The 24342-nt window shown below is 37.2% G+C and overlaps 2 protein-coding genes across 4 annotated transcripts in view; one reads left to right on the plus strand and one right to left on the minus strand.

Moving 5' to 3' along the window:
* LOC149569133 (uncharacterized) overlaps nucleotides 1-10877 on the plus strand; it is a 63345-nt gene extending 52468 nt beyond the window's left edge. For 2 of the 3 annotated variants that reach the window (XM_089821908.1, XM_089821907.1), the window contains one exon: nucleotides 10504-10877. Coding sequence is in view for 1 of the 3 variants with exons in the window: in XM_089821907.1 (XP_089678033.1) it covers nucleotides 10504-10782 (279 nt within the window). In the remaining 2 variants the exon portion in view is untranslated. The remainder of the gene's footprint in view (nucleotides 1-10503) is intronic. The other variant, XM_089821909.1, reaches the window with a different exon arrangement.
* On the minus strand, nucleotides 710-3259 carry LOC149569134 (uncharacterized). Its single transcript, XM_089821905.1, has 5 exons — nucleotides 2327-3259; nucleotides 1902-2198; nucleotides 1666-1790; nucleotides 1295-1571; nucleotides 710-1187 (listed from the first exon to the last, which is right to left on the minus strand). Exons 1-5 carry the CDS (start codon nucleotides 3248-3250, stop codon nucleotides 801-803), a joined length of 2010 nt encoding a protein of 669 aa, XP_089678031.1. The 5' UTR covers nucleotides 3251-3259; the 3' UTR covers nucleotides 710-800.
* Nucleotides 10878-24342: the final 13465 nt, after the last annotated feature.

Below are 24342 nucleotides of genomic sequence, written 5' to 3' on the forward strand. Positions count from 1 at the left end.
CCATTATCAAAAATGCAGTGGGAATAAGAACCATTGTCCATATTCGAAAGTAACTGCTCACATAAAGAGACCACAAACTCACACAGAGAGGGAGAATATAAACAGCCAGACAAAATGAAGAACATGAATGGAGCCACGCCAGCATCGACATGGTAACAAGAACTCGTAGCAAAGAGGAGCACAAACGATGAAGCACATGTGAAACATAATGATAAAACAACTCCTGCGACAGCTCAAGAATGGAAACCCAGTAGCGACAACAGAAATAGATTACACCTGTCAGCATTAACTTTGATGAATATCATTAAACAAGGAACCAACAACCTCAAAAGAGTGTCAACCATTATCATAACTGAACCACGATTATGCAAGCTGGAGGAAGCTAATGGGAAGAATGTCTGAAAATACCTTAGTTGCCGATTCGTGACACGAATCCGATTCGGGCACGTGAATCGGATCCGTGGATTCGGGATTTTTTTTTTTTTCCCAATTATGATTCGTGGAGGATTCGTGCATATATATATATATATATATATATATATATATATGCATTATATATACTAAAAAAAAGAGAAATATACATAATTCTAAAACTAAATCATTTCATAGTATGAATCTAGTATACTTGATCAATGACATTGATAATTAATCTATTTTCACGATTATAAAGAAAATCAACACATTCACATTGAATTACTGAAAGGAAAGCTTGTAACATTCAAAATATAGATCATTAAACTTAAAGTTTATAACATGATTTACTCATAAAAGAGTCAAGAGTCAACACTAAAGTTTTTTATTTAATCATCAAATGGATTTTCAAGAAAATCCGCATCAGAGGGGTACTGGTGAGCTGCAAGTGCTGCATCTGTATTAGTAGAGGAACCCAAACCACTAGTAGTAGAGGGGATTGTTAATTCATAATCCTCCTCCTCATCATCCACATCAATCAAAGTGGATCTAGCAAGATCTCGGATGGTCATATCTAAATCAGGAGTCTCGGGTGCTACATCCCAAAGCTTTTCGGGCCCCTTCTTGTACTTAGGATCCTTCCGTGACAACAAGCGCAAATTGTTGTGAATGAACACAAGGTCTTCTGATTTTTTTGGAGCCAACCGGTTGCGTTTGATTGAGTGGATAAAGGAGTAAGTACTCCAATTCTGCTCAGCGGCAGAAGAGCTGGCAACCTAAAGAGAAATTAAAAATTATCAATACAACAATCAAGATAAATAAATTAAATAATAAATTCAAGGAATTGAGAATGTTAACCTTAAGCTTAATTTTACAAACTTACTTGGGATAGGACCTTTATGGCAAGAGGTTGGAGGTACGTGAAGGCTTGCCCATGAAGGTACCACCATTTGATGGCACCCATCCTGCTTTGGTCTGCTATGGCAATAGGGTCGAAATCCTCACCTGAGTTGAAAGCAGCAAATTCACTCCTCACAATTGCCCCAATCTCTGGATCTTGGAATATCTTAGCTAGTGCCCTCTTATACCCATCTGCAACCTCTGCATCTCTAAATGGTGGCACTCTACCTGGAAGGCGAAGTACATCTGCACTATAGTACCTGGGGATAACAAAAGACAATTGAACACTATCAAATATCAATAGCACAAACATTGGATAAAATAAGCACAAACATTTGATAAGAACTACAGTACCTCGGGGATAGAGCATATGCAAGGAGGTGCAAAGGTGTGGTCATCTTGTTCCATCGATGATGAACAATTTTTTCCACCTTCTTGTAAAGGGTGTCCTCAGGATCATTCTCCCTCCTCTGTATGACCTAAGATATGAAATATGAATAATAATTATAATTAGTGAATATGTCAATTTAAACTTTAGAATCTAGATATCTCTCAAATAAAAAATTGTTGTAAAAGAGCGTAAAACTTACCATTTTAATTTTTTCCAGCATACTATCCATGGAATCATAAATATCCCCAAGGCATGGCTCATCACTATCTGCGAAGCGAAGCATTGCCATTATTGGATCGGTGATTTCCAACACATAACTCACAAGACCCCACCAATCCTCATCTAGTATCATTCTTCTCACATTTAAAGCCCTTGCTGTATTGGAATTTTTCCAAATGCCCCATTGGGGGCTAATGACCATATGCTTCAATGCTTCTTTTACCTTCACAAGTCGTCTCAAGACAATTGTGTGAGAGGCAAAGCGGGTTTCAGCAACCTAAGAACATGTTAAACTCAAGTTAGTAAAACATTTAAAAATTAAAACATGTTAATGTAAACAACAACAAAAATTAATAATTGTGGAATCCAATAATATTCAATTATATATTAAATATAAAAATTTACCTTCAATAACTCCAAGTCCGAGAAACTCCTAAAAATTGCTTGTGACATGTGGTGATTTGTCACAAACATTTGAATCTCTTCAGCTTCCTCATATATCATTTTCACCCAATCTATTTCGGTGCCAATTGCTTTCATCACTAAATTGAGAGAGTGGACGGTGCATGGTGTCCAAAAGATATGATCATATCTAGACTCTACAATTATCCCTGCAGCCCTGCAAACTTTTGCATTGTCCGTGACCACTTGAACAACATTATCAGGACCCACTGACTCTATGGCATCAATGAGAATGCGTGAAATAAATTCTGCATCTTTCACTTGCCCTTCACAATCAACTGCCTTCAAGAACATTGCCCCCTTAGGGCATACAGCAATAACATTGATCAATGGACGGTTTCTACAATCTTTCCAACCATCCGAAATAATAGACACACCCGATTGAACCCAAAAATCTCTTATTGGTTGAAGTTGAGCCTCTACATTTTTCCTCTCATCATGTAATATGGTAGTGCGCAACTTCTCATAACCAGGCGGTTTGTAACCATGGGGTGCATCATTTATTGCTTCCACCATCTCCCTAAAATAAGGTGATCTAGCAAAATTGAATGAAACACCATTTGCAATTAAACAATGTCCAATTTTGTGATCAGCAATGTCTCTCTTTTCAATTTGGAATGCCCTATCTAGTGGGCCTCTCTTGCGGGTGAGTGGAGATGGGTCTTCATCTTCATCATTTGTAGTTGGCATAGGCAAAAAAGGATGTGTTCTTGTGTTTGTTTGATCAAATGATGGTGTTGGTATATTTGTTTTTTGGGAAGCACCACGTTTTGCTTTTGCAACTGCTCTATCAGCATCATCTTGCTCTTTTGCTAATGCTGCTATTTGTGCAGCTGGTAATCCCTTCTTATCACTACCTTGACACATGTGAATTCCTTCACCCGTAGGGCCCAAAAAATGTAGTTTCACTCGGGAATAGGAGCTTCTATGTTGTATGTTGCAAAAATTACATTTCCATATGTATGCCCCACCCCCAGGACATTGTGCAACTCTTGTTGTGTGTCTCCATAAAGGAGACCCCTTATCAATTTTGAAGCTTGGTGATGCAGCCCCACCCCCACCCACTGAGCCTTGACTACTCATTGTTCTATTCTTGCAATCTAGAAAAAGTGAAAGAAAACCATACTTCACACTTGCACAAAAACTTGAAAATTTGGAAAACTAAAAATAAATCAATAATCTATGAAAGAATTCAAGAATATGGTTGAAATGCATACCTTAAACACTTCTTGCAAGGTATTTGAAGCTCCACAACCGATCTCCTTCGAATCCAAGCACTTCACTTCAAACTAGCAAGTATGAGAGAGCAAAATGAGAGAGCAAAATAGAGAGCAAAATAGAGAGCAAATGAACTTGCATTGTGATTTAGAGGGTCGTTTTTAGGGTTTAGGGCCTTTAGGGCAAAAAAAAAACATTAAAAAATGATAATGGGCCCACGTTTTTGCATTCTCCTCCTTCATTGCCGCGGATTCACGCGGATCCGCGCGTGGATCCTCGAGGATCCGGGCAGGATTCGTAATCCTGCCTGTGGATCCGTAAGGATCCGCGGGCCGCGGATCCTTACGGATCCACAGGCAGGATTACGAATCCTGCCCGGATCCTCACGGATCCATACGTGGATCCGGATCCGAATCGGACCCGAGCCCGGATCCGGCCTTTTCCAGGCGAATCCGGTAACTAAGGAAAATACATAAATTTCTTCTAAAGCTACATACTTCAATGCTCCCACTCAGCAAAGAAGAAATTTTATAGATGCTTCAGTTAAAGAAAGGAGAGACAACTGAAGACAGTCAGAACCAATACAGTCCAGTTTCATCAGAATATATTAGAGAAAATCGCTGCAACCAATGAGCGTCAATAACAAAATCTTATCACATATTTTCTTAACATAATATTATCATCTCAATATGACATTCACCATAACTACTCTCAGGAGGGTGAATAAACAAAAGTGGCTACTTCATGGAATTTCTTCCATGACATTGACCATGCCTTATGCAAAGGCTGGATCCACCATACCTACTCGCAGAGGGTGGAAACAAGAGATTTCACCTTGAACTTCTCTCGCAGAGAAAAACTCATGAACAAAAAATTTCACCTCAAACTTCTCTCGCAGAGAAGAACTCATTAATAAGGGATTTCACCTCAAACTTTTCTCACAGAGAAGAACTCATTAACAAGGGATTTCAGTTGGAACTTCTCCCTCTCGGAGAAGAACTCATTAACACATTAAAGTTATCTGAATGTTGAGACCAGCTCACAGTTGAGACTGCTTCTCAACCTTCTGAGCTCCTTGTCCAAGATTGCCAAAAGTGAATGATCAGACTCCCTCTCAGTAGGAGCAGAAATCACAACAAAAATAGAGCTGATTCCTATGTTAACCGAACAAAGAGTATTGATAGTCTCTCTGCTACACAAACTTGTTGATCTGCAGTAAAAGAATTTTGGCATTCTTACAATAGTGCACAAACTTTCTCTAATGATAATTAATCAAGCATAGTTTAGCTCCTTGATGCAACCTACAAACAAGAGAGATTAATAATAATTGATGGGATCGAAGCTATCTAGAAGTGATATGAGACATCAAAGAAAAAATAGAGGCAATACTTTACTAAAGAAGAACTCATAAAAGATTTATAATTATCTAGGAAACAAGGACTTATCTCTTGATATTGATTAAGGATGGTATTATGAATATGCCTCTACAAAATTTGAAGACTTCACCAGCATCATTAATTAATACAAATCTTGCACAAGGATTTAGAACCAGCTGAAGTAGACTAAAACGAAGCAGCCAAATTTCTACAATACTCTCAAACTCAAATACAGAGCAGCAGACCAAAAATGATTGAACAACAATCCAACATCTAAAGTCTTAGAATAAGAATCCTTCTGATTTAACATCAGAATCTTTAATTGGAGAAGCAACATCAACATTTGCAGCAGCAGCTTGACATTTTGGCTTTGATAATCAATCTTTGGCAAAATGACCATACTTGCCACACCTAAAGCATTTAATCCTGGAAAGATTCATTCTCTTCTTTGGTTCAGGAGCTGAATCAGATTCTGGATCGCTATGCCTCTTGAAATCTTCTTTCCTCCCTTCACTTCCTTTCTTTTTAGATGTATGAGTAGCAAGAACATGATCTTCCTCATTGTGAGATTTCCGTCCAATTCCTCTTGCCTCCAGTCTGCATTCCTGTTGAATGCAATCAGCCCTTAATTTATCAAAGTTAGGATGATCAATTCTCCCACTAATACCTTGAACAAAAGATTCCCAAAAGTGGGGAAGTCCATTCATGACAAGCATGACCATATCTTTATCTGCAGAGGATTCTCCAATAGCACTTAGCTGATCTCTTAATTCCATAATCTTCATGAAGTAAGAAACAACTGATTCTCCACTGGCTATTTTAACATTTAGAAGTTGACGTCATAAGGCTAGAGCTCTGCTAGTGTTGTTAAATTCCTACAAGCTCTTCAGAGTCTGAAACATCTCTTTGGCTGAAGTTATCTTTGAAATAATGGCAACTAGATGATCCTTGACAGAATCAATCAACATCTTCTTGGGCATGATCTTATTATTTTTCCATCAACCTTTCTCAGCTTCATTAGAGGGTTCTGTATGATCTGAAACTACATAATCAAGAAGATCATTATCTTCGAGTGCAATCAGAATCCTCGACTTCCATGAAGAGAATTTTGAACAGCCATCTAATCTATTGTCGACTTTCAAACCATTCACCATTGTTACACGAAGAGAATAAACAACAGAAGGGAAACAAATAACAAATATAACTAAAAGCTTCTGGCTCTGGATTGAAATTTCTCAAACCCGCTCTGATACCATGTTAAATTTACGAGAACCAGAATAACACACAACTTGATATAACTTAATGTAAAACACAAGTTACAGATAACACAAGTCTTTATCCTAGGAAAACCTTCCTCACTGAAAGGAAAACCTAGCCACGCCAAAAGATGATTCCTTTATTAGTTTATCAAATCAAATACAAAGATAAAATCTACCCCATGTAGAGATCTCCAACATAAAATGATAACTTAATGATCAGAACCAAATCATCAGGGAATAGCCTACAGAAGATTCGATGTCAGCTCTATAAAACACTTAAACTGAATATTTATATACTGCTCATACATCGATCATCACAGAAATCAATGAGAAGATTGAATATATATATATATATATATATATAAGTTGAATGACTCAGAAAACTATGTCTCCAAACTTTCAGAAAACTTATCATGGCAACTATGTCTCCAAACAGGAGTGGGGAAGTCCATTCACGACAAGCATGACCAAATCTTTGTCTGCAAAAGATTCTCCAATAGCACTTAGCTGATCTCTTAAGTCCATAATCTTCATGAACTAAGAAACAACTGATTCTTCTCGGGCTATTTTAACATGTAGAAGTTGACGTCTTAAGGCTAGAGCTCTGCTAGTGTTGTTGAATTCCTATAAGTTCTTCAGAGTCTGAAACATCTCTTTGGCTGAATTTAACTTTGAAATAATGGGAACTAGATGATCCTTGACGAAATCAATAAACATCTTCTTGGCCATGATCTTATTCTTTTTCTATTGACCTTTCTCAGCTTCATTAAAGGGTTCTGTAGGATCTGAATCTACATAATCAAGATGATCATTCTCTTCAAGTGCAATCAGAATCTTAGGCTTCCATGAAGAGAATTTTGAAGAGCTATCTACAGGAATAGAATAAACAACAGAAGGGAAACAAATAACATATATAACTAAAAGATTCTGGCTCTGGGCTGAAACTTTAAATTTACGAGAACCATAATAGCATACAATCTGATACAACTGAATGTAAAACGTAACTAACAGATAACACGAGTCTTTATCCTAGGAAAACCCTCCTCACTGAGGAAAAACCAAGCCATGCCAAAAGATGATTCATATATTAGTTTATCAAATCAAATAAAAAGATGAACTCTACCCAATATAAAGATCTCCAACATACAATGATAACTTAATGATTAGAACCAAATCCTCAGAGAATTGCCTACATTAGACTCAATGTCAGCTCTATAAAACACTTAAACTGAATATCTGTATACTGCTCATACATCGAGCATCACAAAAATCACTGAGACCATTGAATATATATGTGTGTGTGTGTGTGTGTGTGTGTGTGCGCATATGTATTATCTATTTGAACTTGAATGACTCAGAAAACCATGTCTCCAAACTTTCAGAAAATTTGTTATGGCAACTCTAAGATGAGAGAACTATGTCGACATGATAATCTCCTTCTTTCTGAAGAAATAATAACAAAACCTATTCATGCTGTCTCCTGCAATCAGCATAGAGGAAACAATGCCAAGGGAAGTCGACGGTCAACCATTATGAAAATATGTGGTGGGATTAAGATAAGAACCATTGTTGATATTTGAAAGTACATGCTCACCATAAAGAGACTGACAAACTCATACAGAGAGGGAGAATATAAACAGCCAAACAAAATGAAGAACATGAATGAAGCCACGCCAGCATCCACATGGTGACAAGAACTCGAAGCAAAGAGGAGCACAAATGATGAAGGCAGAGAAGATAAGGAGGCATGAAGCACAAGTGGAACATAATGATAAAACAATTCCTGCAGCGGCTCACGAACGGAAAGACATTAACAATAACAGAAATAGATGACACCTGTCGGCGGTAGTAACTTTGATGAATATCATTAAACAAGGAACCGACAACCTCAAAAGAGGGTCGACCATTATCATATGTGAACCACGATCAATCAATGCTGGCAAAAATGGACATATGCAAGCTGGAAGAAGCAAACGGGAAGAATGTCTGATAATACATAAATTCTGAAACTACATACTTCAACAACACATAGATATCTTTTGTTACAGATTCTCTCCTCTTAAAGGTGAGAAAAGCTGGCAATTCTGTTGGTAGTCTAGGGAAAGATTTGCATCTCTTTTAAAACCCGAATTCTGGATCACATGGTCTGCCCCAGTTCACCATAAAAGAGTTAAGCTCTCTGGATACAGAGGACCATAACTTCCATGTAAAGTGTATTTGCATCTTTTAGGAATGTGATTGCAACATGATGCACAATTTTATTATTTTAGTGTTTCTTTCCCATGTTCCATGATCATCCAGATATCCCCTTTCCAGTGTAAGGGTTCCAAATAAAGTTGTAACTTTTTTCTTTAATTTCCTTTGTGGAAAGTTAGCACTGTCGAATTGTATACACAGCATTTTATTCTCAATAGCATGTAACACCTACAGTGGCTGTGAATTCTATCATATTCAATCATGTCTTGATGGCAATGTCTGCCAAAGAAGAATACTAGTAAATTAGACAATGTGCAGGTTATGAATTTTGTATGCTTCAATGTTTTGGCTTAGTTTAGAGGGGAATATCTGAATTTGTAAACCATAATGGCCTGCTCAAGACCTTGCATTTTAATGTTAAAATCTCTGAGAAGCTTGTACATGGTACATTAGTTACTCCCATTAATAATACCTAACAAGAAATATTAAGTGGTTGAAAGTAAACCTTCACACATATCATCTATGACGTGTTTGAGATAATGCTCATGTATGATTTTGTAAAAGCTTTGCACATATTATTTATGACGTTGTTGAGATAATGCTCAGGAGTGATGAAGTGGCATATCATACTTGATATTGCATGATGAATGTTGTACACAGGTAAGTAGGCCTGCAGCTTTATATCAATTAATACATATGTGGAAGATAAGAAAGTAATATTGCAAATGGTCAATATCCTTATTAAAACATTCATGCCCATCGAACTATTATTGAATCTGATGGTGTAAAATAAATCCTTCAGCAGCTAGAAATGCTGTGTTATATATCACTAGAGAAGTTCTGGGATAGAAGTTGGTGTTTATCTGGACTTAATAGTATCATGTTGAGGGAAGGTGTTAGCAACAACTGTTTTCTGGCACAAACGACAAACCGTGGCCAACATTTATGACTATGTAATCAATGTTACAACTTCATGAAATGTTTATTGACAAAAGTTATACCAGTTGAGACTGCCCAACTATTTTATATCATTACATTTTTGTGTAATTCATGAAGAGCACAATGAATGCTCTTGGCAAGGGTCACTTGGTAGTCTTTCAGGGATGACAAAATGGATAATTTGTTTCCTGTTTTCAAGGTCTGCTTGTCTGACTACTATTGGCATCTGGTTGGTATGAAAAAATACTGTTGTTTGGTTTGTGTGAAGCTGCTTTAGAACTACAATATTTGCTATTTGGTCATCTTTGCTTTCTTTACAGAATAAATGAAATCTCATGATATTTAATAATGTCGAAGGATTGCTTTTAGTTTTTGGGTTAGAATTTTCTTTGCAATTTAGATAGTTCTTGTGTATGAAATTTCATGATATTTGCCCAAATGGAAGGATTGCATTAAGTTTGTAGGGGACATTTCTGTCAAGATTAAAATGTTCAAAGATGATTACAATATATGTAATTTTTTGGAAAATTGATTTAAATAGTATATGTGCTTTGTACTTGACACAAATTATAGAATTCTGAGACCTTTGGCAGTAATGATGAAACGCTATTTAATATTTAATCATTTGTCATATCAGTGGCTTGGATTCAGTCAACTATGTTGTAGCTATCATTCGAGAAGGGTGATGTGTCAGGATAGAATCATGAACAAGATCACACTTAATTCTAATGGGATACACTTTGGGGTTTTCTAAAGTTTGCCACTAGTAAATATGAAAAGACATTAATTTTGGTGCATCTGTTATCATGATTTCTAGGTTTATCTTATTGTAATAGTTGATTTGATCATTTTGTTTTGAATTTGTATTAGCCGTGTTTGTGTTATTGAATAGTTACAGTTTGGCTATTACGTAATTGTAGCTCTTTGGAGGTAGAGTATCTCACATTTTAACTCCAGAAAATTATTGTAATAGCTTGAATGAAGAGACTTGCCATGAAGGCTCATTGAGTTGACTTATAAATCAAATCAGCTCATGTGCGAGATGAGCACAGGATATTTGAAATGGTGTGATGCTACTTGAGTTAAAAAATATATAAAGTATGAATCTTAAGTCATTCTTAATGCTTTGCAGGTTAACACAACTGCCGACTTATTGCTGCAAAAGTTGGAAAGTCCATCCTGTCCACATTCTCCGCAAGCTTGGTTCAATTGTGCAAAGGAGACAATTAAGTGCAAAGTTCGGAATTGGTGCAGTGGATGGACATCATTTAGAAGAAAGCCTTCCGTGATGGATTCATCTCACTTCAAAGCATTTAATCTTTCTAGCATACAAACAAAATATTCAGTGCAACCCCAGTTACAAACTGAGATATTGCAGAAAGGAGAAATAAACATGAATAATGAAAGGTAACTATGGAACTTTTGATTCAGCAGGAGGCAAAAATAAGTTGTCTTGACATTGATTATATTATATTCGCAATAAATATTAATTTCATTTTCATCCCACATTTCACTTGTCTTTACAATTTACACGCTTCATCACTTTCGTCTTTACTGTTTCAATGTAGGACCTTTCAATCTTTACAAGCAAGAAATATTGTTTTTCAATTTTTCCCGAAGTTCCCAATGTCTGCTGCTAGAATAACATTTTTTTCCCCCTTTTTGGTTCATATGAAAAACCTTTATATATACTAAAAGCATAATAAGGGTTAAATGCAAAAGTAATAAGAAAATATGTTCTTGTTGATGTCTCCTAAAAGCATCGTAAGTTTTAAATTAAAAATGAACAACAAACATTTTAGAGTATATTTAAAATCAAATGATGTTTTTTTGGAAGAATAATAAATTTAAAAAATATCATATCTATATGTCAGCTATTTAGAAATATTAAAAAGTAATTACGATATTTTAGATGTAAAAATATGATATAAATGTGAAAAATAATTACAATAAAAAATATTAATAATGTAAGTAGATTTTATTTAGAATACACTCTCATCTATCCAAATATAGGGGAAAAAAATCCATCACTTAAGATATCAACAAGAGATTTTGTCGATTCCTGAAGGTGGATGAAACTATTGCTCCATTGGGCTATTCTAGTTTCGCCTATATTTTGGTTGATATGGATATCTCCACTTTGCTTCTAGGTGAGGTGGTGCTCATGGACTCAAGCATTAGATTATAAGGGTGTTCCCTTTCGTTGTTGGCATTGCTTCTCTATCAGGTACATAGTGATTGACTATGCTCTTCTGCATTGTAAAGGTGCTACAACTTGGTGGAGAGTTGCAACTGTTGATCATTTGGCAGTCAATGCTTTTGACTCTTTTTCTGATTCTTCCTTTGAGGACCTAGTCCATTGATGAAAATGAAATCTGTGTTGAAAATATGGATTTTGCCCATGCTATTGATTGAAATCATGCTATTGATCAGAATCAAGCTTCTGTTGCTTGTTGGATCTTGCTCCTACTACAGCCTTGGATGCTGCCTCCGCTACATTAGGTGCAACCCTCGTCGACCTTGTGGTCCATTCTTGACCTCGTGGCCCATTTTGATCCTATTCTTTCTGCTTCTATTCTGCAACAAGTTTCTGCTGACATTGTTATGATCCTACTCTCTTGGCCATTCCTAAAGGTGGGTGAAGCTACTGCTACATTGGACCATTGTACTTTTGCTTGTATTTTTGTTGATATGAATATATCCACTCTGCTTCTAGGTGATGCTCATGGTGGGGGAAGGCCATGGACTCAAGCTTTAAATCATGAGGGCCACCCCTTTCGTTGTCGGTGTTGCTTCTCTAATGGGCACATGGTTATTGACCGCACTCTTTTGCATCATAAAGGTGCAACTTGGTGAGGGGCTGCAAGTGTTGATCATTGGACAACTAAGTTGCCGGTTCAGGTTTGGTTCCAAGTTTGCGGTTCGAGAATCGGTTCGTTGGTTCGACAAGGTTTTGGAAAGGGGTTTGGGTTCGTTTGGGTTCGTTAGTACAAAAACATGTAAAAATTATAAATAAATAAATAAATAAATAAATACACACACACACACACACACACACACACACACACACACACACACACACATCTTTATGAAGCATTAGTTAAAATTAGAATGTAGCATAGCAACATAAACACATTTAAACAACAAAAACTTTAAAACAACATAAGCAATAACATATCATGGTGATCATACCATCATATAGTAACATAGTTCAATCAACTTCAACATCAAAGATGAAAGATTCAAAACATTTAAAATATCAAGTTCAAGTATCATTGTTTCATGTTTAGGGTTTAACAGTAACTAATGGAATGAAAATCTATTAAAATTTTGAATTTTTAGTTCTAAGTTGTTCAATCTTCATCTTCTTCATATTCATCTTCTTCTTCATCTCCTCCTCCTTCGCCTCCGCTATTACTTGCTCCAAGGCCAATGGGATCAGCAATAAAATCAACAATGGTATTGGCATCAAAGTCATCAAAATCATCAATCGTAAGCTCAGTAGTGGAAGCATCCAAGTCCACAATCTCTGCATCTACATACCACTTCTTTGTCTCCCCTTCTTTGTATTCTTGAGTCTTGTGCAAAAGAAGGCGCAAGTTGTTATGCACAAATACCAAGTTCTCTGCTTTTTTTGATTGCAACCTATTGCGCTTCACCAAGTGGATGAAAGAATAAGTGCTCCAATTTCTTTCTGATGTAGAAGAACTAGCAACCTATAAAGACAAGATAGGGTAAGCAATTAAAAAAGAATTAATTCAATCTTATAAAAAAATTCTTTTGAAGATAAAGAGAGCTAATTAAAAAAAAAAAAAAACTTGTGATATAACGTAGATTGCATGGGGCTACAATGTTTGGAATTTTTGGCCATGGAGGTACCACCAACCATCAGCATCCTTCTTGAACTGATGATGAAGAGCATCATTACTTAGACCTCTAGCATTGACAAATTCTATGAACACATCCATGATTACATCTCTTGTATCATCATTAGGAAATATTCTTCTAAATGCTGCCTGATACTCGTTAGACACTTCCATATCTGTATATGGTGGCAACCTTCCTGGTAGATCACAATATTGCGAGCTATAGTATTTGGGGGTCAAGGCATAGGCAAGCAAATGTAATGGAGTGGTCATTTTGTTCCATCTTTCATTAATAATTTTTTGCACTTGTTTGAAAAGTTCTCTTGCGGATCTTGCTCCTTCTCATTTATAACTTGCTTGATCTTCTCAATCATTGAGTCTATGCCATCATAGATCTCTCCATGGTAAGGCCTATCCATGTCAGTGTACCTAAGCATGCTCATAATGGGCTCGGTGATCTTAAGGAGATATTCCATACATTCCCACCATGACTCAGCCAATAGCCTATCCTTTATTTTGTTTTCCCTTTCAGTGTTCTCTTGCTTCCATACACCCCAATTGTTGCTGATTACCATACCTTGAAGTGCATCTTTAACTTGCACAAGTCATCTTAAGACGATTATATGTGATGCAAAACAGGTCTCAGCAACTTGTGACATAAATTAGAGCAAAAAACAACTATTAGATACATATTTTAGAAAACTAAGAAAAGTATACACATTGGTAATTGCACAAGTAAAATATGAAAAATTAAAAATTGTCAAATATAAAAAATTAAATTACTAACTTGAGTTCAAGTTCATTTACCTGCAATAGCTCCAATTTTTGTGGTTCCTGAAAAGAGATTGAGTCATGTGGTGGTTTGCGACAAACATTTGTATGTCCTCAGCCTCTTCATACATTGTTTTGATCCACTCAATTTGGTTCCCAATCTTTTGTAGCATAAGATTGAGTGAATGGACTACACAAGGTGTCCAAAAGATATGTTGATATCGTGACTCAACCAACAAACCTGCTGCTCTACAATTCTTTGCGTTGTCTGTTATGACTTGGACAACGTTTCTTGCACCCACTTGTTCAATGGCCTCAATTAGGATATCAACAATAAATGGCCCATCTTTTAGTTTGCCCACACAATCCACCACTTTCAAAAAGATTGCCCCTTTAGGGGACACCGCAAGGACATTGATCAACGGATGGCTCCTAGAATCCTTCTAGCCATCTGAAACAATTGTCACTCCTGTCTCAACCCATAAGTCCCTTATGAGCTTCAATTGATTTTCAACCTGTTGGACCTCATCATCCAACAAGGTGGTGCCCACTTTCTCATACCCAGGGCCCCAATACCCTTTTGGAGCTTCATTGGCACCCCTCAACATGTCCTTCCAAAATGGAAAGCAGACAACATTAAAAGGCAACCCATTTGCATATAGGCATCTTCCCACCTTAATGTTAGCAATTTCTTGGGCCTTATTTTGAAAAGAAGTTTCTAGTGGCCCCTTTCTTTTGTGTACAATGGGGACAGATTCAGTGTCAGTGTCCATTGCAGTACTAAAGAAGAGGTGGTCTTGTACTATAACATCTGAGGGGGGTTGCATTCCCTTTGCTCGTACTTTTATTGCTATTGAGTTCTATTGCCCTATGTCCTTCTCTCTCTTTTGTTGCCTCATGCTCTTCAATATATTTTAACACAATTTGATTTGGTATAGGGACACCATTTTTGCTAGGGCATTTCTTGACTTCTCTTCTAGTATAACCACATAAATGACCTACCACACAATAATAAGAACTATTTCTTTCTACACCACATCCTCGACATCTCCAACGGAATGCACCACCTCTTGGAATGGGTTTTATAATGTCTACATACTTCCATAGAGGAGAATCAAAGTTGGGTTCCATTCTTTGATCGATGTTGCCTATTGATGAAGAGGTAGTTGACATTCCTTTCCCTATGGCAAGAAATTAGATACATGTTCATAATCTATATGCAAGAAAATGACAAATTTTGGAATAATGGAAAAGATTCAAGAACATATGATGATTGAAAGAGAAATAAAAAAATTAGAACAAAAACAATAGCAAATGGAATAAGATCTTACCTTTTGGTCCTTTTCCAGCCATTGCAAGTTTGCAAATGTGTATGAATGATGCACAAACACTTGAAGAACACCAACAAATCAATCTTCAAACTCCTCCTTGTACAACCAGATGCTTGCTCAAAAACTTATGTGCTCTCCTTCAAGGCAAAATAACCTATTTAGAAACATCAAATGACAATGAGAGGGCACAAAACCAATTAATAACACCTTTTTAGGTTACATGGACGCTAAAAAGTTATGCAAAATTGCAAATAAAATAGTCAAAATCACGTTCGTAGTCAGGGGTTTGACCTTGGTTCGAATTTTCAAACGTGGTTCACCCAAGTTCGAACTAGGTCGAATCAGGCTTGCAAAAAAGGACCTTGGTCGAACCAGATTCGAACTTGGGACTGGTTCGAACTAGTTCGTGGTCCGGAGGGGAGGAAGGGGGAGGGTGGAGGTACCCGTGCAACCTAGTTTGACAGTCTATGCTTTTGACTCTTTCTGATTCTTCCTTTGAGGACTCACAGTCTACTATTGAAGATGAAACCCTTGTTGGAAATTTGGATGCTGCTCATGTTATTGATCAATTTTAGACTTCTGTTGCTCATCTGGATCTTGCTCCTGCTACAACCCTACATGTTGCCCCTACTACGTCTGGTGCAACCCATGCTGGCCTTGTGGTCCAGTCTGATCCTACTACACTTGCTCTACCTCTTCCTCTACCTCTTCAATACTCTAGCCTTTGTGTCGATAGCTTCCCTAGAGAAGTTTCCTTTGTTGGGCAACCTAAGGATAGGATTGCTTGGGGAATTGCCTGACAGTGCAGAAAAAATGGTTCTTGAAACTCACTCATCTTCTCAAGTGGTTTGAAAATGGTTCTTGAAACACATGCACACACACACACACACACATGTACGCGCACACACATATGCACACACGTACGCACACACACACGCACATGCACGCGCACACGCACGCGCACACACACACGCACACACACACACACGCACGCACGCACACACAAAGATTATTGAATGACCAAGGCTATGGGTGAGTGTCATAACCTTCATTAAGAAGATTAAGTAAATGGTAATGCATTACATAATAGAGGATTGATTACTTTTGTGAAAGTATTGATTGAGAAAGATGATAATAGATGAGGGTCTTACAACTACTTTGCAATTATTAATAAATTCCATAGACTGACATCATAAACCATAGAGTTCCATGAATCGATATGCTTGACAATGATTTTGATTCTCTTAATTCTCATACTTGAGACATGGATTACTAACGCTAATGCAAATTCTTAAACTGATAATTAGGACAATGATTATGACTCCCTTCATTCTTATATTCAAGACATGGATTACTGATGGTAATGTAGTTTCATAAATTGATTAGGATCATTTGATTGATTCAATGAATAATTTCATTTGGAAATTAATTACAAAGGATCAACTTCGCCTATATATCAGATAATAAAAGACTTGATGCAGCTAAATAAGGATTGAATCCATTATCGATTTCACACATTAATGTGTAGGGATGTCACAACAACTTGATTCCTTTGCATGATAGATGATTTGATAAAATGTGATATTCTCAGAAATAACTATTACGTTCTTGTAGAATGGAAAGCCTCCAAGATCACAGAGCATGTAGAGAATGATAGCAAAAAACTTAAAGAAAATATAATCACAAGAGAGAGGAAATAACTTTTGTGATATCTTTGTAAACCCTTGACATAAGAAATCTAACTCATTGTCAACTTGGTGGAAAGGAGAACTTACTTCCTTCCACCTCAATGAAAGATATTTAGTTAAGTCGATTCACTAGATAAGATATACAATGTGTGAGATAATTATGAACATGGTATGCACTACACGACAACGTCTATACAGCCACGAAAATGCACTTCCTTACGAAGGAGAGGACTTAGAATTTTTTAAAAAAAGTTTGAAAAAGCAATATAAAGGAAGTACATTTTCATGGTTGTATAGCCACGGGCTGCACTACACACCCTTCTTTATAAATATACTTGTTTACATGTGCACACACATACACGCATAATTATACTTATTAAAGCCCAATGAACAAATTTCATAACCCCACGTGTACAAATATATAAGCTTATATGTAAATGCATACAAAAATCCACTCACAATATTCAAGATTATATGTACATGTGTAAATACGTAGTTTTGTATTTGCATACATATACATATGACACTAAGTACTCAATGCATATATAGATACATAGACACATACATAGGAAAAGAGAAGTAATGCAAAGAGGTATATCACTTCTCCTTTTTTAAGATGCACATTAAAAAAGATGTCCCATTGGCTAGGATGACCCAAGCGCTAAATGGGTCAATTATCCTTTTCTAAATATGTAAAATTGAAATAATAAAGGAATTCAGATAATAAATGCAGATTAGGGAAGATTTAAAAGAATCAAAATAGAAATTATGCTACTTTAGATTTGAATATTAGATGGACAGAATCCCAAAAACACCTATCTACTATTTTGAGACCCTGAAATTATAACCTATCTTTTTATCAAATTTGAGTTGAATCTAGAAGATATAAGGTACTTAAACGTTTTGTACCTTGGGTTTTTGCTGGAAACCTACATAGATGCTCCAAGTGTTCTCAATCTATTTGGAAAAAGTTTAAACAACTTTGTCACCTGTTCTTGCACTTAGAAAAATGGGAAAAAGGTTGGGAAAAAGGGGTTTCCTTGGTCAAACCCTCATTTGGGAATTGACCTTGAAAATGAAAAGAAATTACATAGAAGAAAGTATGGAAAAAGATAAACATTTGAATAAAATCACCCATACCCATGAAGATGTTTGGTTGTTCTTGGAATCAAGGAGTTAACCTTGAAATGTAGAATAGAAACCAAGAATGCTCTCACAAATGCATAGATCTATTTATGCTACTCCTAGATCTTCAATGCATATATGTTTGATAATCATTTGCAATGAAGGAGAGATGAATGTAGATGGAATGATCTTCTTGCTTGATTGAAAATTCATGTACATGTCCATCACAAGGGAGAAACTTAATTGAGTTGAGAAGATTATCTTCGATTGAATTGGAGAAACTAGATCTTGGATGCTTTCCTTCAAATCTTGGATCTAATTGCTCAATTGTTATTGATCTTTTGATTGCACTTGATAGCTTGAGTTTAGTTGTGATATGCAAAATGAGGAGAGATAAGGTGTTTATATATTTCATCCATCATTTTGGGATTAAAAAAAAATCGACGTTGAGCACTTCCCACTAACATCTTGATGTAGGGCTATAAACCAAAATTGGGCCAAAATGTCCAAGTACAAAATGACTGAAATGTATTGTACTTGGGTATATAACACTTGAAATATTCTTTATCTCAAAAAATTAACCCAAATTTAAATTGAGTCAGGATGGTGGACACAATGAAGAATAAGAGGAATAAGATTGTTAGGATTAAGCATAACAAACATTATATCTTAAAATCATCAAAATGGGACCTAATAGAGAATCCAATTATGGGTTCTAATTTTTGAGGATGATACACATACATACATACATACATACAATACAAAAAAGGAAGCAATGTAAAGGGGTAGATCACTTCTCCTTTTCATGATTGCACTTTTGAAAGGAAGATGTACCTATAGGCTCAAGTGATGACCTAATTGCTTAATGAGATAGTGATCTTTTCCTAAATATGTAACTTTAAAATGGAAAATGATATTGAGATTAGGGAATATTTATGTGCACTTACATTCAAAGTAGGAAACATGCTACTTTAGACGTTAATAATAGACGTAAAATTTTGAAAATACCTTTGACTATTGTTTTGAGATCCTAAAGCGCTAACCTATCTACAAGTCAAATTGTAGTTTGATTTGGAGAGTATAAAATGGCCGAGCCATTCAATACACAAGCACAGGGCAAGTGAAACGTTCAAAACCTTTTATTTTCACCTAAAACTTACAAGGATACTCCAACTATTTCTGATTTGTTTGAAAATGTTTCGACTGCTTTGTAAAATATTTTTGCACAATTTTTTTTTATAGGAAAAAGGGGTTTACCTTGATCATACCCATGAAGATGTTTGAATGTGCTTGGAATTAAGGAGTTGACTTCAATATTTAGAATAGGAATAGAGACAATGCCCTCACAAATGCATGGATCTATGAACACCGGTCCTAAATCTTTTATAAAGGATGGAGTCTGGAAGAAATTGAATCCATTGAAGGAAATAAATAAGAAGGTATGCAGTAATGCTAGGTTATGTTTAGTTGATGGTAGGAGATTTCTAACGGCATTAGGCATGAACATAAGTGTTTTTTCTTTAATTCCAAAATTTTATAAAGAGAAAGTAGACGTAGCTATAGAAGTTGCAGATTTCTTAGATGAGTTTGATGATATTGTATTTGATAATTTATCTACTTGCAGAAGTTATAGATTTATTAGATGAGTTTTAGGTTATTGTGTTTGATAATATATCTAATGAATTACCACTAGTGAGAAAGATCAATTACCATGCAAAATTGATTCTAGGAGCCACTTTTCCAAATAAGGAAACTCATAGAATGACTCCAACAGGGAGTGATGAATTGAAAAGATAAGTACAAGTGTTGTTATAGAAAATATTGATCCTAGAAAGTTTGAGCCTACATTTTGTACCAATAGCACTATCACAAAAAAATGGTAAATGGAGGATGTACATAGATTCTCAAGCTATCAATTAGATTATTGTCAAGTATAGATTTCCCTTACCAAGGATGGATGATATTATGGATTGTTTGAGTAGATATGTGTACTTCACAAAGATAGATATGAAGAGTGGATACCATCGAATCAAAATTAGAGAATGAGATGAGTGTATTATAGCCTTAAAGATAAATGATGGATTATATAAGTAGTTTTTCATGTCTTTTGGACAAACCAATGCATCAAGAAAATTTATTTCATTCATGATTGAGGTATTGAAATAATTTTTAGGTAAGTTATTCATTGTATATTTAGATGATATTTTGATTTGCAACAAGTCATTAGAAAAACATATATTGCATATTCATAGGATCTTTTTTTTGAAATAAAGGGGGTAAAAACTTTGTTAAGAAACAAAAAACACTAATACATAGAGATCAAGGACCAAAGGTCCCCAGAAAGAACAAAAGAATAGACCCAGACAAAGGAAAGACAACCAAAATCATCATCTGTCACCATTCTCCACCCTATCCTCATCAAGAATGCTCCTTAAGTCTAGACATAGCTCTTGAGGAACCAGCTCCCATTCCTCAATTCTCCATCCATCAGCATGCTCGGAAGCCCATTTCGCCAAGCAATCAATTGCCCTATTCCACTCCCTTGGAATATGAGCAAAAGTCACCATGCCCATCAAAGAACTAATATGCAAAATTTGTTGCACAATCCTAGCCAATTGCTAATTAACATCAGTCACTCTCTGTTCATTAAGCATGTTGATCAAAACCTGGGAGTCAGACTCGTAAACTAATTTTCTCCATCCTAAAGCAAAAGCTTTCTCAAGAGCAGCAAGAATAGCCAAACCCTCCACCAGGTTAATGGTTTGAATCCCATCATAGATGGAAAAGATAAAAATCACTGAACCCATAGCATCTCTACCAATCCCGCCAATACCAGCTGGACCCGGATTACCCCTTGAAGAACCATCAGTATTGATCTTCAAGATACCCATGAGGAGCAGCTGCCATGTACCAACCCTGTCAATTTTTTGCTTCTCACGATGCCTCCTCTTAGCTTTGGTTAAGACCAAAGAAGAACCCAATGTCCCCAATCTCTCCACCAACTCCATATCTTGTTTCCCCAAAGGAAAGTCCACTTCGCACTTAGCCTCCATTGTCTTTTGAATCATGCCTAATAACCTCTGCCAAATTTGCTGTACAAGCCTTTGCTCTCCCCGAAAAATCCTACGATTGCGCTCCAACCAAATCTGCCAAAATAAGAAGATAGGCCCCACAAACTAAACCTCCTGTAGAAAAGGAGCAATAGAAGGGGGACGACCCATCTTTTGCCAAAACTCAATCAAAGAGGAAGCATGGACACATGGAACTGCCCAAACTCCCCACCAGAAATGCCAAAGTTGCAGAGCAAAGGAGCAACGAAAAAACAAATAAGAAGAATCCTCCTCATTAGCCCCACCCATGACACACATAGAAGGGTCGTGAAACCCTCTCTTCCGAATATTATCCCAAGTCAAACACTTATTCCAGGCTAGCATCCAAATAAAACAATTGCATTTTGGCCAAGAAAGCTTGTTCCAGACCTTCTTCCACCACTGCACTTCAGGAAGAACCATCCTATGAGACACCAAACTACTATATCCAATGGCAAGCGTATAGATCCCCTTAGCATTGGGAGACTAGGCAAGAACATTAGCCTCCCGGAGAGCACAACATCTTCTACTGGAGAGGATAGTTTGTAGCATAACACATTCCTCCTGTAAATCAGCAACTGGCCATTCATCTGGAGACTTTCAATTAGCCATTTCCAACTGCCCATAAGGGAAAAAAGACTTAAAATCACTTACGCAAGACCACCCGGCATCCCGAAACCGCTGACAAAGATACCTTAGGTTGGGGAACTGAGAAATGATTGGGGGATAGCCATCCCAAGAGTTGGTCCAGAATTGGGCCTCCGCCCCATTGTTGCAAATCCAGAACAATCCATCCTTAATAAGCTTGGCCCCTTTGTTTAGAGTATCCCAGATCACCGAGCCCTTCCCTCCAAGTGGGTACCTAGAAATATCAAGATGAGGAATCCTCGAAAGATACTTCTGAGAAAGAACCATCACCCAACTCTTATCCTGCTCATTGCACCATCTCCAATAAAGTTTGGTAGCCAACGCCTCTCCAGTCAAAGCTGACTTCCTCAAACCTAATCCCCCGTGATGTTTCAGACTGCATACCACTTCCCATCTAACCAAACTCCATTTGGAGGCCTCCAAGCAGCCCGCCCAAAGAAATTGGCGCATTACAGAATCAAGGTCCTTAAGAAAGCCCTTAGGAGCAATCTGAAGCATACATCTGTAAATGGGCAGAGCCTGCACAACTGACTTAATCAACTGGACACGACCAACAAAGGATAACCAACGGTGAGTCCAATGATTAACTTTCACCCTAAATTTGTCCAAAATAACCTGCCAAGACTCCCTGGGAAGCCTACTCACAGAGATGGGGATACCCAGATACTTCAAAGGAAGACTCCCAATCTGAAACCTCAAAGTGTGGGCAATCCTCTGTTGAATAGAACCCAGAGTATTGAAGAAGAAGATGGAAGATTTTCCCTCATTAATCTACTGACCTGAAGCAGCCAAGTACACATCCAAGACCCTACGGAGATTAGATGCCTCCCTCATTGTAGCCAACCCCATCAAAGCAGTGTCATCCACAAATTGCAAGTGAATCTGCGGGGGTAACGCTCCTCCCCACCTCTAGCCTTGAATAAAACCAGACTCCACATTTTGCTTAATCCATCTCCCCAGGCCCTCTGCCAAAAGAATAAACAAATAAGGGGAGAGAGGGTCTCCCTGACGAAGCCCCCGTGAAGCCCCAAAAAGTTCAGAATGGCTCCCATTAATAAGTACCGAGAAAGAGACTGAAGTAACACAACTCCAAACCCATTGAATCCAATCTTCCGCAAAGCCAAAAGCTCTAAGAGCCCGCTGCAGGAAGGACCACCTTACTCTGTCATATGCCTTTGCCATATCTAATTTGATAAACATTGCTTTTTCTTTTGATCTGGCCATAGAATGGATGACCTCAGATGCAATAACAATCCCATCCAAAATTTGTCTGCGAGCCACAAAACCACTTTGCTCCTCGGAGATTAAATCAACCAGCCCCTTCTTTAACCTATCTGCAATAAGTTTGGAAATGATTTTGTAGATAACATTGCATAATGAGATGGGTCGAAAATGACTCACCCTATCAGCGCCCTCTTGCTTGGGAATAAGAGCAAGGAACGTAGCATTTAGAGCCTTTAACATCTGCTTATTATGTTGAGACTCGTGAACCACGACCAAGAGATCAAATTTGATGATATCCCAGAACTCTTGGAAGAACTCTATAGGGAATCCATCTGGACCAAGTGCCTTCCCTCTCTTCATGTTAAAAACAACCTCTTCAAGCTCGTCAAGCGAGATATCCCTCATGAGTTGCTGATTCATATCCTCGGTCACAAGAGCAGGGATGCATGAAAGAACTTGCGTTTCCTTGGGAGGCCCTCCTTGCGAATCCTCTCTAAAGAGGTATTCAAAGTACTGGATTGCCTCCCTAAACATTTCGGGAGAGGAAGAAAGAAGCTCTCCCCTATCATTCACCAATCCCATGATAGAGTTACCATGTCTCCTGGCTTTCATAGAGTTGAAGAGAAAAGTTGTATTTTTGTCCCCTTCCTGGAGCCACTCAATTCGTGCCTTCTGTTTCCAGTACATTTCCTCACACAGTTCCCATTCTTCGAGCAATTTCATAGCCCGAGCCTCATCTTGAAGCAATTCATCAGTTACCCCTTCCTCTCTCATCGTTCTAGTGATACCATCCAAATCTGCCTGAGCTCCTACCTTTTCATGAAATAAATTCCCAAAGTGCAAACGATTCCATCGCTTGAGCTCAAATTTAACATGTTGAAGCAGCTTGGTAAAAATATACATTGAAGTGCCGTAGGCTGGTCTACCTTTCTTCCACCAATCAGAGACCAAATCATGCAAAGATGAGTCCCGAAGCCACATAAGTTGGAAGCTAAAGGAAGGCTTCCGTAGCACCCGAGATGAATCTAAAGTAAGTTTGATAGGCCAATGGTCAGAACCCCTCCAATCCAAAATCTCAGAGAAAGATGACCACATCCCACCAATCCAATAACAAGAAACCAAGAACCGATCTAACCTTTCTGCAATACAAAACTCGCCACTCTGTCGGTTGTTCCAGGTAAACTGCCCATTATTTGGTTTAATATCCACAAGATTCAGAGATTTGATAT

The sequence above is a fragment of the Cupressus sempervirens genome, chromosome 3 (assembly GCF_028749045.1).
Source record: "Cupressus sempervirens isolate cs-2001-9-10 chromosome 3, ASM2874904v1, whole genome shotgun sequence".
Taxonomy (NCBI): Eukaryota; Viridiplantae; Streptophyta; class Pinopsida; order Cupressales; family Cupressaceae; genus Cupressus; species Cupressus sempervirens.